General features: G+C 43.2%; 1 protein-coding gene across 1 annotated transcript in view; it reads right to left on the bottom strand.

The window, feature by feature from the left end:
* Nucleotides 1-6836, bottom strand: part of GCLC (glutamate-cysteine ligase catalytic subunit) — a 32071-nt gene extending 25235 nt beyond the window's left edge. Inside the window, exon 1 of the mRNA XM_032184734.1 lies at nucleotides 6555-6836. Coding sequence (XP_032040625.1) covers nucleotides 6555-6704 — 150 coding nt within the window. The 5' untranslated portion in view covers nucleotides 6705-6836. The remainder of the gene's footprint in view (nucleotides 1-6554) is intronic.
* Between the last annotated feature and the right edge of the window lie 11956 nt (nucleotides 6837-18792).

Genomic DNA, 18792 nt, shown 5'->3' with positions numbered 1-18792 from the left:
CTACTCAAATTTATTTTCTGAAATGCTTAATTTTGATCAAGCTGACTCAAAGTGGCTAATCCAATAACCAAAGCAGTCTGCAGCTCTCCATGAAACCAACCTACAGAAATTGTGCACTAAAAACCAATAACAATAACAACAACAACAAAAACAAACAAACAAACAAACAAAAAAAAACAGCATAACCGCTGTTCATTACATTGAGTTTGTACAAACCTGAAGTACTTTTATACCACACTAAGATGACCAGAGATACAGAAGAGGATGCAGCACTCCTCATCCCAGGCAACCCAAGCAGCCCCCATGAAGTGCTGCTGCCCGCTGCCCTCCCGCTTGCCGACATCAGGGCTGCAGATTTTCTTCTTTTGCATGTGATAGAACGCAACTAGAGGATGTCCTGCACTGCACATACCACAAACCAGGAAGCTGGGTTATTGAAAACTAAATTTAGAGGTCATAACTCTTTGCATGCGTCTCCAGAACAAGATGTGGCACATTAGAGAACAAGGTGCCTCCTCTTTGACCGCTGCACTGCGTCGTATCTGAGGTAAGACTGTAAAAGATTAGGATAACGTTTAGATTTCTGTAGCAAGAGCAAATTTATGGCACTCACAGAATTTTAGATTTAAGACAAAAAGGCACAAGTGTTTTCGGCACAACTATTTTCTAATCCACACAAGCTAGATGTTTTAATAGACTAACAGCAAACCATTTCTCCAACTGTGAAGCAAGACGTTGCAAGCTTCCAAGTTTCCTCTTGCATCACAAAGAGAGAAAAAAATAAAAACAAAAAAATCCTTCCTGTACTCATCCTTCCTACTCAGCTTTTCTAACACTATTAACTAAAACAATGCATCTGCACAGCACGAAGAGGAAGTCCCGTGGCAAAAGCGAAATTATGCTGAAGCAATAGACAGTAACTCCATGACAAGATTATAACAATTCATTTGACATCCACAAAAGGCAGGAAGTTCACTGTGAGCAGAGTATTTCTCTATCTGAAATACAACCAGCGGATAATTAAAATTCCTCTTATTGAGATCCGCGATTGCAGAGGAGGATATCAATGCATATCACAGGGCTTGGTCACTATTTATGACAAATTACAGTTTGTTTACGGAAAATAAGCGATTAAAAACCCTTCCAAAATGTTTTCCATGAATTGCAAAATTAGCTTTAGTTTACAGTGGGATGCTTTTTCTATTTGCTGCAACATTCAGTCTAGTTCAGCCCAATACCAGTAGGATTACACTAATAAACTTTATGAAAGCAATTCCAAACGAATAGAGAGCAGTTTATAGAAGAAAAGTAAAAGCAGAAGCATAACATGAGCAGAAACAAGGACTGGAAAAGACGTAAGGCAAAGGACCTATAGATATATCTGCATTTTCATCTGCTAGGATTGGAGTTGAGAATTGCTTTTGCTTTCCTATCAGCCTGGGGTAAAGAAAATATCACGATGTACAAGTTTTTTTATTTTTATTTTTAGTAGTCAGGGATAGCTTCCCAAATCCCAGCCCCTTCCTGTTGCTCTGGAGCTAAACTTCTCAGATGTTTTCTCTCTAAATCTAAACTTCTATGTTTTCTTCAGCATAATGGCTCTAGACTTGTGGATATTAAGTATTTTGCAGTTTTCTCCCTGTTTGTTTGCTCCCCTTTTTTGCAGTCTGAGCAGTTTTAAGCTCAGGATAGGCCACTCTAGCAATACCAGGTATAAAGAAACTTAACAGAAACCCATGCTTAGAAGTTAGTAATTTCCATAAATACAACCACTAAAAAGAAGTCATCACTTCACGCATGTTTTGAGAGCTGGAGGCTTTAGGTTCAGTTCCCTTTAGGCATTTCCCACAGGATTAAGGCAGGGCAGAGAGGTAGTACAACAACTATCAGCCGACACATCCATTGTAGCCGCACCTGCTGCTTGTTCTAAAATAAAGGAAGCACAAATTATTTGTAAACAAACAACGTCACCCTCCCTTTATCTAGTCAAAGCTCGAAGTGTGATCAGGCAGGCACATGAGGGATAACCAAATGGCTCACAAGTGCTGCCCTTCCTCACGCGGTGGGCACATCGGGTAGGACAGCCACCATCCAGAGGCATCCAGACAGGCCGCATCTGGCAGGGGGCCATCGCGGGGAATTTCTGCATGAAAGAAATTGAAAAATGCATTCCGTGGGGGGAATTTTGCTGGGGGAGGGGGGAGACCAGAAGCCATTGCCTTAAAGTGACAAGGGCTCAATGTAAAACAATATATATACTATTATCTAAGTGGCTATGGACATATATCTTCCAGCATGTGGATATAAAAAAAATGTTTTGAATAAAAAACATGATAAACCGTATGCTTGTCATCCACCTAAGTGTCCACCTTAGCTTTAAAGCTATCATTTGGCATCCTATTCCACAGGACACCCAGACTTCGTAATTATCTTAAAAGGACATCTGCTGCTTTTCTGCTCCACTAGCTTACCCAAATTTCTTGTAAAATGAGAAAAGCTGAATGCTTTTCCTGCACACCGTGATGCTCTCTGAACCTGTTCCTTTGAACAGTCAGTGTCTTTTCTTGTCTCCACCTGAATTCCTCTTTGCATTCACTTTTGAGCAAGTGTGTCTCTCTCTAGGCCTCTTTATTGTCTTTTAGAGGAGCAGTAGCCAAAACTTTACCTGTGTGTTTTAGGGACAGGAGCTGTACTTATTTCCTGCAGTAGGTGAGCTAGATTCATCACTGTTAAGAACACCCTGGACTGCTCCTGGATTTACAGGAGTAACAGACATCAAACAGGAGCCTCAGTGTGTGTGCGTCTGAACCCCACACCACGTCCTTCAGTGGCAACAAGTATTTCACCAGTCTGAAAATCCACGGGCTGTGATGCAGTGTCACTGAACACTGCTGTTGCTGCCCTGAAAAACACATACAGGCTGTGAACAACAGCAAGACGTTAATGCTGTAGCTAGGTCCCTGGGAAAAATATCGTTCAGAAGGAAAAGGAGCTCTTCTCACAGCCCAGGCTTTCCTTAGGAAAAAGGAGAAAACTTTAAAGATTGTCTGACCAGGAGGAATACCTGTGGGTCACTGTGGTAAGAGGCCTTTGGTTTCTCTTCTTGCAGCGTCTGAGAAAGGCTGCTTTGCTGCTTGCATTAGGAAGTGCTGAGCAGCAAGTGGTCATTTTTTTTTCTAATCCATTTCACGGTATAATTAAAAAAAACTAATGAACAAGGAGCAGAGTAAATCAAAAGTAAGAAGAAAGATAAGGAAAGAGTACAGATCAAAAGAACATAAAAGAAAGGACTGAGAAAGAAACAAATGCAGAAAGAAAAAAAAGAAAAAAGTCAGGAAGATTTCAGCTTGCAAGCAGCAGTGTCACATTTTTCACGGTGCCTCATGGAATTCAGCATCAAAACAAATTTTAAAGATGGCCAAATTCCACCTTAATTTTCCACAAAGACAACAGCTCTCTACAAGCTGAAGACGCCTGTTATGCTCCGTGCCCCAGCGCTGGCAGTAGCCAGCCCCATGCCACAGCAGGGTCATTACGTCCAACTGCACTGAACAAGGCCAGGCAAGTCAGATTGCCCTTTAATCCACATACACTTTCAAATAAAGCCATGTTCTGCCCATGCTTGCTTTCTACAACCCTCCTTCTGAGGGGATCTCCCTCTAGCATACTTTTCTTCACACTTCCACAAGCCGAAGCAGCTCTCCCTTCCTCTCTACAGTATTTGCTCCCTTCAACTTCTCTTTTCCAACTCTTCTGCCCAGTCCAGACAGGGATTCAGCCTGCAGAGCAGTCAACCTGTCCCTTTTAGCAGTTAAACAGAGTAGAAAAACTTAAAGCATCCCATACATGTACTCGTGTGTGTGCCTGCACATGTGCACGTTGATGTCCTTGCAGACTCACGTGCACACACAGCACAAAGGATGGAGCTGAGTTAGCCGAGAGCCTCCCATTCCACTTGCCTGATCCCAGCATCCGCATTAAGCTGCAAAGGGAAATTTAAGCAACATCCGTCAGCTGCAGGAATGCAATCAGCAGACACGAGGTGCTGTGCAGCACAGGAGGTTTGCTGTGCACGAGCACCCGAGCCAGTTTTTCAGCAGAAAAGCTGGAAAGCAACAGCATAGACTTTGCCTTACTCTCAAAAGCTCCAAACAAAACAGTTTTTACCATAAGAGGTACCACTAACATCTGCCAAGCATCCCCAACTAGTTGTTTTACGTAGTACCTGCTACCTCTGCTGGACTTGTAAAACACAGCCCTGAAAAGGTTTAAATTTTTTTTTCATTTGCTGCATGAGGAAAAAAAAAAAATAAAAGACAATCTAATGACTCCTTACTCTGGAAACCCACAGATGAGCAGACACTGCTGTGTGGGAAACAAAGATGGAAACATGAGGAAAATGTGCAACAGTACTGGCAGACCTATTTGCTGCCCAACTTTCGTGGGCATTAAGGCATGGATAGCTAGGTGGGGTTTGATGAGGGATAATAAAATAGCCCAGTATTTTGTATTTCCCACAGCCAGGAGAAGCCAAGCATAAAGAGGGAGGCCAACGATCAGTCTGAAACTAAATGAGGCAGAAGGATGATTAAGAGGCAGAGGACCTTCACCTGCAAACGTGGGTTCAAAGAGACCCTTAGGAAGATTTTTTAAGCAAGTCTTATTCTGTGCTACACTTGTGGCTTTTTTATAAAAAAAAAAAAAAAAAAAAAAAACCACAAAGAACTGTTGCAAGAACTTTGTGGTTATAGAAAACAGTCCAAAACATAGAGACCCCCCCAGAAAACAGGGTTGTTTTGGTAAACCCCTTGGGTCTCCTACTACAAGGCATTACAAGGGCACTAGCTAGACAATCTTTAAAATAATGACATTACAGTAGAAGACAAACTCAGCAGGCATGATGAAAGTTGGGTTTTCCTCCTAACAGTCATTAAAAACAAAGTAAAACAAGGTACCTTTTGCCAAACCTGGTCTCAGTAACGTCTTGGGAATACAAAAGTAATTTTCTTTACCCTGATTTCATCGCTACCATTATGTGAGGCCTGTCATCTTCATTCTTGATTTCTATCTTCAAGAGGTTTTCAGACAAGAGCAAACCCTCGGGCTATGACTACACACAAGAAGGTTGAAGGGCACAGAAGGCTTTTTAATGAAAATTGTCCAGCTAGTCAGCTGAATCATCTAAGCGGCATATAAATGTGGCTATCTAATAACTAGCTATTTGCAAGAAAAATGAAAAATGAGTTTACAGTTTGCCCCACTACCTACAGCACAGCTGAGCAAGTTGTAGAGAGGGGTATGTTTCTGTGCTCGCAGAGCAGCAGACAGGCAACAAGCCTCTGCTATGCTAATACACTCCTAAACGCTGTTACATAAAAAATTGCACAATAAGGCAGAATAAAGATAAATTGCCACACCTAGGATTAGTATCATTTGCTAAAGTAATGCGTAGATTGTGAGCCCAGTTACTCGAACTTCTGAGTGTTCACAGTTGCTTTGAACGTGGCTCCAAGCTCCTCGTGGAGTGTAGTGTGGCAGGCAGCAAATCATGCTGCCCCTAAAATTTCGCCCTATCACCCCGGGCAGGACAAAACGTGAGTCTCGTTAAAGAGCACCACGCTTTACCGTGCAGAAATGCTTCAGTAAGCTCTCTGCCACGGCTGGGATGAGGTTTGCAGGGTGCAGCCCTGCCATACGGCCAGGCTCACCAACAACGAGCTGCTGCTGCAAGGGGCACTCTTACTCGCCCCTTTCCTCCACAAGTTCCCGTTACTTTCCCTACGTTAACTTGCTGGATCTCGCAGGGGAACAGCGGAGGCTGTGCCGAGGAAAAAAAGCCAGCCTAAAAAGCTGGATGGGGGCACAGCTTTCGGCTGGTTTGTTTCCTCAGAGCAGGAACCCCAGGGAGAGGAGGGGAGCTGAGCCGAGCCAGCTTGCTTGCAGATCAACCTGGGCTGCATGATGAAACCCTCCAGCTAACCCTCAGAGCCACAGGGACACCGTCAGCTCCGGTTTTATTCCCGATCCCATGCGTGTGTGTGGCTGTCAGCCCAACTTCACAGCTGTGTACTGAAGGATCCCAAACCCACACCGCGCCGGCTGCGAAACCCTACAGCACGCAGCGGCCACCCCACAGCGCAACTCCCCTCACAGGGCAGCTTCTTATGGCGCAAAGCCCCCAAAACCTCACTTTCTCCTCTGGAAAGCGGCTCCTTGGCTCGGGTGCGTGCCCCGCTGATGTCCCGCAGCCTGTCGGTGGGACGGGGCATGTCGGCGACAGGGCATGTCGGGGGGCAGCGAGCGAGGCCCCAGCTCTCCCCGCCAGGCTCTATCGCGACAGGCCAAGCCTCCCCGGCTCCGATAACGCCAACAACAGCGTTAATCGCGGCTCTCCCCTCCCTCCCCCCCGCATTATTTCGGCGTTTTACAGCCCCGCGGCCCCCCCCGCGGCACCTGCGCGGTGCCGGAGGAAGAGGCAGGGAGGAAGAGGAAGGCGGGGGGGGATGAAGGAAGGAAGGAAGGAGGGAGGGAAGGAGGGAGGGGGTGCCGCTCACCTCGTCGCCCCACTTGAGGACGTCCTTGTGGCGGTCGCGCAGGGCGCGGTAGATGTGCAGGAACTGCAGGATGCCGTGCTTCCGCACGTGCTCGGCGTGCCGCCGCGTCTCCTCCCAGCTCAGCGGCGAGCCCTGCGACAGCAGCCCCATGCCGGGCCGGGCAGGGTGGCAGGGACAGGGATAGGGCCGGGGACGGGGACAGGAGCAGGGCTGCGGGGCGAGGGGCAGCGGCAGAAGAAGCGGCGGCGGCGGCCAGCCCGTGCCCGGCGCCACACGTGATGGCGGCGTCGGGCCGTGACTCAGCACTTGGCGCCGCTCGCTCCGCCCCGCAATGCCGGGCCGGGCCGGGCGTGGTGCTGCTGCTGCTGCTGCTGCTGCCGCTGCTCGGAGTACCACGGCTCGGCTGCTGCTGGGGCCTCGGGTGGGCCAGAGGGGGGTGGTGGGGTGGGTTAATTGCGGTTGTTTGGTCTGGAGGGGGAATAAAGGTGTTTGGAAGTCAGGCTTGTGTGTGCGGTCTCTCTGCTAGGGGGTGGGCGGCGGGGGGGTGAGGGAGGTGGAGGGGCTGGGTGGCTAGGGGCAGGGGGAAGGGAGAGCAGCCAGGCCGGGCCTGGCACGAATGGAAGCCGAAAAGACAAAAAATGGGTGAACGGCCACCCCCTGCTGCAGGGGTGAGCTTCTGCACCGACACGCTTCGTCAATATAGTCCCTAATGCTACAGCCAAATGGCCTCAGTGAGTGCCTCAGTGAGGCACTCGAGTCCTCTTGAGACATACACGCATACATATTTCAGATTTAGAATGAGATTCCTCTTGAGACAGATGTATATATTTCAGATTTAGAATGAGATTCCAGCTTGTTACACGCTTGACATGCTCAGATGCACGGTCTGATTTTCAGGTGGTGCTGTGTGGAGTCGGAAGTTGGACTCGATGAGCCTTGCGGGTCCTTTCCAGCTCGGGATATTCTGTGCTCCCTGTGTCTGCGGTATCAGAGAACGCAATAAATAATGGTATATTCAGGTGATCCTCCAGTTAATGGGCTTTTCTCAGGCTGCAAAGTGAAGTACGGCCAGCACATGTTAGCACAGCTGGGCCTGGGGAAAATTTCTTCCTCAGTCCCAAATCCAGCCATCACCGTGAGCCTGGATATGTGAGCAAGGGGGGTCAGCCAGGAATGTAGAGCTGTGTGTAGGCAGGAGGACATCTTCTGGGTGTCACCTTGGCCAGGCTGATGTTCCTGATGAAAAAGGATGCTTCTGTGGTAAAGGGGCTACCAACTGTCCTAGCTCAGTGTCCCAACTAAGAGCTCCTAAAATGTGGACAGTGTACAGAAAGCTGTTACATATTTTTTAGAGATCAGAGCATACCTCTGAAAAGAAAAAAAAAAAAAAGAAAAAAGTGCATACAGATGTTTTGAATGGATTGAATGAGACTCAGACACCTCACCTTCCCAAGCCAGTTCTGGTCAGGCTGCAGCACCCAAGTGAGCTGTGACTGCACCCTCTTGTGCCAAGAAGAGGCCTGGCTATGACGAGGCTAAAAATAAGTTCATTATCTGAGAGCTGCCTTGAAGGGAACCTGAACAATATTCATCTCAGCAAAGAGGAAGGAGGGAAATGTCATGTTGGGTATTTTAGATTTGATACAAAATAGAAGAAGGGCTGTATCAGTGTTATTGAGAGTGTTTTCTAAATGATGAGACAGAAAAAAGGAACGGAATGTTACATGAAGAGAAAGACTTGCTTCTGAGAAGAGTGTCCTTTATGGGTACCATTAAAAAGTGAGGGCTATAAGCAAGTCTGCAAAGGGAAATTCATTCTGCCTGAGCCCTAGTTTTTCCTTTTATTTACACAGCTATTTCTTCGTAGGCCTTTGAGAAAAGCATGGCTGGTATGCAGTAGGATTGCATAGTTAAAGGTCTGAGGATTAGTAGAATATTTAAAATGTGGTACAGCCTACTAATGGATTAATTATATTATTAGATATTTCATTAACTGAATGACTATCGACAAAAATTGCCTAATTGTCTTTATTCCAGGATACGAGGTACCTCAAGGATAGTACAGGCTCCCAACACATTAAAATAATAAATCTAAAATGCATTAGTGGAAAGTAGAAAACAGTAAAGTAAACCCACTTCAATTTAAAATGTTTTGTGTCTTGGGTTATTTTTTAATGACTAAACTTTGCATAAAAAGGGCAGCATTGGCAAAACCATTACAACAAGAACAGCTGTGACCACTATAATTACAATTCCAGGTTTCATTTCTAATGCACCAGTTTTATGACTTTTTTAAAACTCATGGTTTTGGCTAAGATTTTCATTGCTGATCTCTAACTTGAAAACAATTCTGTTGCTGGTACAGTTGCAGATCTGGAGAAGGCCTGTTGAGTTTGAAGGAAAAGAATACAATCTTTTCCTTCAGCTAAAAAAAACCCACAAATTTCTCATTTCTGAAAAAATAGGAAGTAAAAAAATCTTACAATTGGCAACAGAAGCCTGATGAGGAGTATCCCTCATGTGAAAGGCAACTTCTACTTTATTTTTGGTCTGAGAGGACAAAGAGACTTTATGCACTGCCCTGTGTGTTTGAGGCCAATTGCACCAAAGGATGAAGATTCACATGTCAGTGCCACCATGCTGCCACCTGGTCTTATTTTTTCCATAACTTTAAGGTTCAAATGGAGCACCTGAGGACTGTGCTGCTGAGAGGGAAGTCTGTGAAAGAATTGGGTATTTGTTATGATCCCAAGGTGCTTTGAGTGCACTGCTGTGTATTATTGACCGTAATTGTTCTGTACATTTCCAGCAACATACACAAATTTTCCAAACTACAGTCAGCTTTATGATAATACAGGGTGCAATTAAGCAGTGTCTTCATCTCTTCAGCTGACCGCTAATGCTACTCTTCGTCCTGAAATTCAAGAGCACATTTTCAGTGGCTGTCTCTCCACAGTTATTTATGTTATGCTAATTCTTGAGTTATTTCAGTGTCACTATCCACTTTCTTTTTCCCCTCATTCTTGTACGCCTTATCAGCTATCAAGCTAGTACACTGTTTATAACAGAAAACCCAGATACTTTCCTTCTGCACCAGTAAAACTGATAAAAATGTAAACTCCTTTCTCACATTGTAATCTTTGGCCTAACAGTGTGACAAATCTGCTTTGTTTATGAGGTGTTTACTGTCTTCAGATGAAGCTCTTTTTTCCTTCAGTTCTAAAAGTATGTGTTCTGGCAGCATTGGGGTATATGTAGCCTTTTTTCTTTGTAGGGGACTGTGGCATGGAGGAGGAGTACAAGCTATTCTAATGATGATGGCATCACATGCAGAAGTATTCATTTATGCATAGCATAAAACATGACTTCAAGACACACAAGCATTGTGTAATATTTGCATATGTCCATAACGTTGTATAATTATTTCCAGTACAGTTAATATGATGTATAATTGCTTTCAGGGCACATACTATGAAAAAATAAAGCTTCTCCAGCCATCCACTGTTGTAGGTGGTGTGATGAGTTTAGCTCAGAACTAACATCCCCAACCCCAAGACATGACTGCTTTCGCTGGACAGTCCAAAGGAAAATCTTTTGGATTCATCTTTGAAATAAATTTTTTGCTAGAAAAGTATTTCATGGAGAAGAAATACTTCCTCCTGAAAAACATCCTTTACCTAAACTTAGCAACATGGAATTTTTATAAAGCAGACTCAGTCCAAATTCCACTTTAAGCCTTCCCTTTGCTCCAAGAAGATCTGTTTTATAACTGGGCCAAACCACTTTATTAGTTCCTTGTCTCTTGGGTAGATGCTTTTCAGCCCCAGCTAGGGACTATTCCCAGTTCCTGAAACTGTATCTACTGACCGCACAGCAAATTACCATTTGTTTGGTAAATGTGACCAGGGAGTGTGACTTTAGTGCATTTTCAATGTTTTATTTATTTATTTATTTATTTATTGATATTTAATTTGTTTGTTTTACTTTGGGCTCACATGAAGCAATTAGAATTGCTCTAATCAAATTACATGTCCCATTAAATAAATATAATCTGTTCCTTTTTGTTCTCCTTGCTCTGATTTAGAACAGAAACTTGATGGAAGAGCCTTGCCTTGTATGAAAAGGAACACAAATTGTTTGCATCCAGTTATAAAAAGGAAATATTTATCTTTTTTCCAGAGACGGAAAAATCACTTCCAGGTGAGATTCAGCTGCTTGTTTATGATAGCGTGATAGCATTGATGCAGCATAACACCTGTGCTAGAAAAAAAAAAAAAAAAAGTACTGAAGTTACAAAATCATGAGTGATCTTACTTATCCTTGCCTTGAAAACCATTAGAAAAGCATTCTAAAACTAAATTCTACTCAAATTTAGGTATTAGAGATATGGAAGAGTTTTCCAGTTAAAGTAGTTGAGGAAAACAGCCCATGAATTTTTAAGTTGGAGATGATAAGGTTGTTGGAAGGGGATGTATGGCCTGGTATGTGCAATAGCGAGGAGTTGGCCTTAGCGTTTATATGTTCCTGTCTTCCTAGAAACTCCCTAGAGTACAACCCACTTCATCTTTTGGGTATCTGCTAAGTTGTTAAATCAGCTGCCACACAATCTAAACAAAGTAGCTTGGCGCTTCAAGAATATACCTACAGGGAGAGATGAAATGCTCATGGGTGAGACCAGTCATAGAATCACAGACTAGTTTGGGTTGGAAGGGACCTTCAGCTGAGTTCCAACCCCCTGCCATAGGCAGGGATGCTACCCCCTGGGCCAGGTTGCTCAAAGAACCATCCCTCAGAATGCTTCTTTTTACCAGCTGTCACTAGACATAACAAGTAAAAAGTAGATGTCTTGTGATGAGGCTGATATTACAGGGAACAAAGAAACACGTTTTTCTTCATGAATCATCAGAAAATTTTTAGAGTAGCATTGTTCAAAGTGATTATCGAGTTGACATTTCTGAATCTCGTGTTATTCTGTGAATGCAATGAAGGGTTCAACCGGAACAATCCACTTTCAGAGTTTTTAGAATAATATCTTTGGTAGGAAAAAAAAAAAAAAAAAAACCATTGTATTTTTTGATGCAAATTTATGCTTTCAGGTCTATAATTTACGATGTGCACCTGTGTCCAGTACTGACTCAGGTGAGCAGCAGATATGGTAATTGCCTTATTTTGAGCTAGGAGACCTCCAGGCATTTCATCAGGCACTGGAGAGACCTGTGCTCAAGCAATTATTTCTCAATGTAGAAAGTCTTCCAACTAGTAACTTGAACTAAGTAATCTGTTTCAGGCAAGGTGAGAGTCACAACACTGAAAAGCTTCAAGTGAAGGATCTTCAAATGAAGGCCTTCCTGTTCTGCAGTGAGGAAAATTTTAATGCTGATTCCTCTCTAAGCTAATTTCTCAATTAGTGTATGAAAGACACTATTGTGACTTCTCAGCATTGCTTTAAACTTTTCTTTTTCTTGCTCTCAGCCTCTTGTTCTCCAGTTGATGTATGGAATCCTACTGTACTAGGATTAAATTCTGTCATGAGCCTGAGTGGTGGGTTTTTATTTTTTTGTAGGATTTCTCATTTATACAGTTGGCTTTGACGGTTGGAGTTTTTTACTTATACACTTCAATGGAAATTAATCATGGATTTCAACGTTCAAAGTTTCATGCTTTTATGTCAAAATAATCTTTATCTGATTTTTTTTTTTTTTTATAAACATCACTTTTTTTTTTTTTCGTAACAAATTTGTTGTTCTTGCAAACAACTTGAATTTCTAGTTTCTTACTAGCTCACATGTTCTTTTTCTGTGACTGTGCGCAACACATGATTAGGGTGTCTTTATTAAATATGGCATATCTAACCTGGCCATGAGTGCTGGTAGGGGTTGTAGCAGATACTGTATTGTGTGTAAGTTATTCTGTGTGCAAACTGCTGAGCTGCTACCTCTCAGAACAGTCTAGTGATGCCTGTTGCATCTTGTTCATCTTTTAGCCCTGTTGCACCTTTCCTCCTGCCACTATCTGTTCCCTTGGAGATTCTCTCATCATTGTGTCCTAATCTCTCCTAAAAAGAGTCTTCTTTGGCGATGCCCACAAGATACAAAGTGCTTCCAAGAAAAGTAAGAACTTCCAAATTATTTTCCAGTTTATCTTGTTTTCAGCATCTTCTAAGCTGGAGAGTCTATGTTACAGGACTATCTTAATTTTGTTTCTCCAAAGACTGGCCTAGTTGTTTTCTTTTTCTTTCTTAGTAAGTAATAACTGTGTGATGTAGAACAAAAGAATGCCAGGTGCTCAGTGACAAAGCAGAAGACTGACTATCTTCTTGTCCTCTCTGCATGCCAAGCTGTTTTATTTAACATGTCATTTCATTCACAACGAATATCAGAAGTGGCAAAAGTCCTTTTTAGGCAAAAGATGCGAAAAACAATAGAGTCATGACCTGAAATAAACGCTGTGTGCAACGTCCTTCCAAAGGCTCTGCTGACAGCTCAGTTTTCCAAAGGACTGAATTCAGACGTGCGCAGTTTAATAAAGTAGCTGAATTCCTTCATTATTTGGGGTCCTCCCACAGGTAGGACTGTCAGTCTGTGTGCTTTTCTTGCATTGGAAGAAGGCACACTGAAAAATCCTAAATCCACAATCAGCTTCTGCCAAAAACAACCCACAAAAACCCCAAGCGTTAGTTGAGTATTAGTTGAAACATTCACAAGTTAGTTGAAAAGTAGCATAAATACATCACATTTTTCTCTTTAGCAACTAACTGCTTTTTCTTTCCTGCCATTCCCAAATTGTGGCATATTTATTTTATATGGAGAGGTTTAGCAGCTAAGAATGAAATATCGGTCCATAGTGGAAAATACCATAATTGCTAAGAAAGATGCAAAAGTAACAGCTCATACCTGGGTTTTAATACCATGTTTCAGCCTTGAGTATTTTCCAGACCAGGAAAGTAAAGCAGAGCCAGTGACCTGCTGTGCCAGGTACACTCCAGAGGGGTGAAATGGCCATAGGACCATGCTGTACCCATGCCTTGGGGCAGGCCATGGTGGTGGCCTGGGTTCCATCATCCCACCTGGAGACATGTTCTTCTGCCCAGCAGCAACCTGGACAACAAGCTTGCCCCGTCCTGGCAGCAGCTTCACGCATCCCCTTGTAATCAGGTCTCCTTGCCAGGAAAGCAGACAGCCGGGAGCTGTGTAGGTACCTAACATGAAGCTCAAGTTTTTCTGCACCCACTCACATTCAGGTCAGGTCCAGCTCAATGTACTGAGCTGTCACATTATTAGATCTGCAAAGCTGGAAATACCACAAATTTCTCAAGACAGGGTCTGTCATTTTTCCCCACTTTGTGTAGCTGTTCGTTGCCTGGCAGCTTTTTGTGTGTTGCAGCTCTGTCTCCCTTAGTTATTCAATTCTCTTACTATGTTTTCAGTTATGGTTGATTGATTTGTGGTGAGGGTGGTCAATATTGACAAGATCGCTCATTCTGGAAACCTTTGGCCATGTAACAATGAATCAAATGGCAATAATCTTCTTGTGTTTTAAAGGGGCATGCATATAGGCATTTGTACCTTAGAAAAACCAGCAGGGGAAACAAACTAACCTTCAAGAGGAAAATAAGATAGAGCAGGACTTTATAAGATTAGAGCCTTTCAAAAACCTTATTGGAAGCTTTGAAAGCCCCTAAATGCAGAGTACAGAGTCTCAAAAATGATCTGATTTGAACATTTAAGTCCCAGGCAGTAGCTTAATCTTAAGAACTGCATCTGGTTAGAAAGACTGAGGCAATCTTCAAGTACCCTTTGGTATTTTACTAACAACCAGGACATCATTTCCCTTAAAGTCTAACCCACCACTCACATAGCAAGAAAAATAACAGTCTACAGGCTTTTATAGGTTAAAAGTAGTGGCAGTAGTGGCTGCCACTGTGAACTGTTGAAAAGCAATCTCAAATTTTTATTGAGTGCCATACCTTAGTTCCTGCATGACTTATGGCTCTGATGGCTAGTGAAGAATAGTTTATTTTCAGAAATAATTTTGCACCAAAGCATTTTTTTTTTCAGGAACATATTGAGAACCAGGATACCTTGAGTGGCAGGTGCGGAGAAAATAGTCTACTAATAGTCGCTCACTGAATAGTCTCCAGAGATCAATTACACCTTCTTCAGTTGCAAGTTTATCTCCAAATCTTTAATTACAAAGTCCCTGCGTCTCATCTACTTCATATTGCGTATTGTGTATAATCTACTTCAACTGGAGTATAAAGTTCTACTGAAAACTTGAAAATTATTGGAAATGTGTTCTCCTCTTCTCCTTGATGAAATTGGTTGCTTGGTGATTTTCTAAAGGTTTTAGGCAGAGCCCAATGCAAAATCAAAATAGTGAGAGGAAACGTTGAAAGAAGAAAACAGTGAGAGAAAAAAGTCAGTATTTTTTAACATATATTTTTTGTAACTGTTAACACCATTCATACCTCCAAAGTGTTTTCACCAGATAGGTGTACATTCCAGAGAGAAGTTGGAAATGTTTTGAAGACTCCATGTCAAAGAGAATTAAAGCAGAAGATCCTGAAAATATCTTTTTTTTTTGAAAATTTTCTAAGTGGAGCAATTGATACATTTCAAAAGCTGGCCTAGTACTTAGTGCTATAGAACTTTTTAATATGTTTGTATTATTTATAGCACCTCTGAGGAACTGTCAAGTGAGAGTAAGCATAAACAGCTCTATATATACAGGTAGACAAATTAATGAGCAGACATTTCAAGCTGCTCTGGGTAGGATCCAGGATACTTCACTTAAGTACCTAGAATAATTATTGCTTTACCTTAACTGTAGGTCCCCAGCTGCAGGAGCAGATCCAGGTATCTTAGAGTAAGAGCCTAAGTTTCCTATAAAGCCTGCTGTGAAATTACTGTGTAAGAAAGAGTAGAGAAAGATTACTGTGTAAGAAAGAGTAGAGACAGGCAGCTGTGGACATGGGTACTGGGACCACCAGTGAATTATGCAGTGGCCTGGCAGACATGGTGTGTCATCCTGCTCTCTCCTGTTCCTTGTGCTTGCACTGGCACAGTCATTTGTGCATCTCTGTAGCTAACTGGAGCCAGGAACTGGTTAGCAGCATCCCTGCCCCATGTCAGCTTTTCAGGGTAGAGCACTGTGCCAAAGAGGACTGTTGTAAAGGTCAGGACTAATGAGAGACCCGCTGGGCAAAGCCACGTATTCCCTAGCAAACCCCTGACGTGGGACTTGGACCTGCTGATGGTGGCCTTCTGGTCTTCTGGTACAGAAGGTCAACAGAGCAGGTGAATGAAATGTGCCTTCAGTCCCCTCACCCCTTCTCAGAGTGGTTTCTTTTGGGAGGCTTGACAATCCATATTCTCCTGGGCGTTCAACCACTGACACTAAAGCAATGACCATAAAATAATAAAGATATGCAAATAGCTCTTGAAATAGAGCTGCACCTTTGTATGTCAGAGTCTGCATTGATAACCTTACTTTATTGCAAAAGTGTGCAAGGTACATGTTTCGGTTGTTTATATTCCCTGTTTAAGCACAGGTTCTGTATACATATATATATATATATACACACACACACACACAAACATGTATATGCCTGTCATGTGGCATTCTTGAAGATTTTCATTTTAAGCACGAAGAAATAGTTAATGCTTAGCAAGTGAGGTAAGAGTTGGAATCCACACCAAGCTTTGCATTAGTAGATCCCTAAAGGCTCTGTTCAACTATTTGAGGTTTATAGAAAATAACTGCCTAGTTTCTCCTCAATGCCTGTAAATGATTCTTTGCCTCGGATTCTTAGCCTTGCTAATACTGCCAGTAACAATAATACAGTGCCCGCATGGTAAACCAGTCATTCGCATATGTATCTTCTTTAATCTTTGCCCAAATCCCCATTTCCGCGAAAGAATGCATCGGGCACAAAGATAAGAGTAGAGGAAATTTAACCCTTGCCCCAAATAACCTGTAACATACTGTAATGTTTTATCACAGGAACTGTACTTTGTACAGTTGTGTAAAAAAGAGCATCTGCTTGCCAAACCCTGCTCGCATACTTGGTGGTGCTGACACCAGGACTCCCCTCAGTTTTGCCCATGGGATCAGCTGCTATCACCCGTTTCTTTCCAAAACTAGGGCTATAGGATCCATTGGTGCTCTTGCTCCAGGTGGAGACAGAAAGGGCAGTGCCAAGGCAGTGATGCTGATGTGTTTCCTGTCCATGCACAACGCAAAGGGGCAGAGAAGGCTGAAAGGGTCACACCATGGGCTATTCTGGTCACACAGCAGATAGAATAACCCACCAAAAGCCTTCATACTCAACATCAATGTAATTTAATCTAGTGCTAGTTATTTTCTTCTCAGGCATTGAAACAAGGAATTGTGGTACTTTTTAACCTCCCTTTTGGTATATCCATGTGCAGGTTTTGGTCCCATGGATCATCCTATGAGAAACCCTTGTACTTCTGAAATTTCTCATGACTTCTGTTCCACCAATCTGCCCTAATCTTCCTTTTCACAAGAGGTATAATTTGTGGCACTCCACCAAGGTCTTCAACTTAATTCTGTATGAGATGCTCAAAATACCAAATAAAACCCTATTTATTACTATGTGTAACAGGAGATTAAATTTGTTAGTGAGCAAAAACATGTTCCAGACACCTCATGAGTAAACCACATTCTCAGCTAGGTCAGCAAACACTAATGAAGCTGAAATGTCAATATGCCATTTCAATTCTGAACAAACAGACCAAATAGATCGAAAAAGAACTGTTGGTCTTCCACTGAATGCTTCAGGTATTCAAATAATTTTCACAGAATCACAGAATTGTAGGGGTTGGAAGGGACCTCAAGAGGTCATCGGGTCCAACCCCCCTGCCAAAGCCGGTTCCCTAGGGCAGGTTGCCCAGGTAGGCATCCAGACGGGCCTTGAATATCTCCAGAGAAGGAGACTCCACAACCTCCCTGGGCAGCCTGTTCCAGTGCTCCGTCACCCTCACCATGAAGAAGTTCTTTCATGTGTTGGGGTGGAACTTCCTGTGCTCCATTTTGTGGCCGTTGCCCCTTGTCCTGTCCCCACAAACCACTGAGAAGAGGTTGGCCAAATCCCTCTGTCTCCCACACCTCAGGTATTTATACACATTGATGAGATCCCCTCTCAGCCCTCTCTTCTCCAGGCTGAACAGACCCAGATCTCTCAGCCTTTCCTCATAGGGAAGATGCTCCAGGCTCCATATTGTCTTTGTGGCCCTCCACAGGACTCTTTCCAATTTTGCATCCTACTTGTTTCTTTCTTTGGCTGCTTATATTCCTAGAAATATTTTCAGCTCCTGAAAAGAACCGGTGGACTATGAGCTCAGTGGTGCTATTTACTGCCTGTGAGGAACCATATCGTGTGAACGAAGAGCTCTGCAGGTTGCTATCACACCACTGCTCCCATATGCCACATCAACACTGCTGTTAGAAGATGTAGCCATTAACCATGGGCTGTCGTGGGGTTGGTGGTGTTACCACACTTGTTTCTCAGAACATTTTGCAGAAAGAAAGACACGCTCCTAATTGACCATGCAGGTTGTGCAGAGGTGAGGCCTAGGTTCTTGGAAGACAACAGTGCTACAGCTAAAAAGAAATGCACAACTCTCAAGGGATATCAGGGTGCTTTGGAAATGCTACTAGATGCTACTGTACATTTTAGGCTTCTAGACACATTTAATATTTGGTCTCTGAGGTAGTTTTCTCTTGAAGTTCATTATGTTCTCCATATATTACACTATTGCTTACCTTTCAGAGCTGGGCTGTATAATTACTGATGGGCTGTGGATGGCTGTTAAGACAAGTCTATAGGGCAAGTAACAGGAATTAGTGTCTGCAACAAAGCTGCCAAGGGTGAAGTTATGTGTTCAGTCTTAACATGACCTAACAGCTCATTTCCACATACAGGAAGAGGCTTTGTGCCCTTCTTACCGCTCTCCTTGCCTTGGCCCTCATCCTCACACTTGCACTGGCTTGTGTTTTTCTGACCCTGCACCAAGCTGATTCCGTTTACTGGAAACAAAAGAAGATTAAACTGGAAAAAAGGTGAATTTGACTTACACCATAAAGGTACTGAAGAGCACTAAAGCTAATGCTAATGGATAGGATTATCTGTTGGGTCTTGGTCTCAGGAAAGGAAGAGGAGGAAGAGGAAACGAGATCTTTATGGTATTGGCAAGCTGGTGAACCAGCTTTTTTT

Source organism: Aythya fuligula, chromosome 3, assembly GCF_009819795.1.
Source record: "Aythya fuligula isolate bAytFul2 chromosome 3, bAytFul2.pri, whole genome shotgun sequence".
NCBI lineage: Eukaryota > Metazoa > Chordata > Aves > Anseriformes > Anatidae > Aythya > Aythya fuligula.
This window is presented reverse-complemented; position numbering and strand designations above follow the sequence as displayed.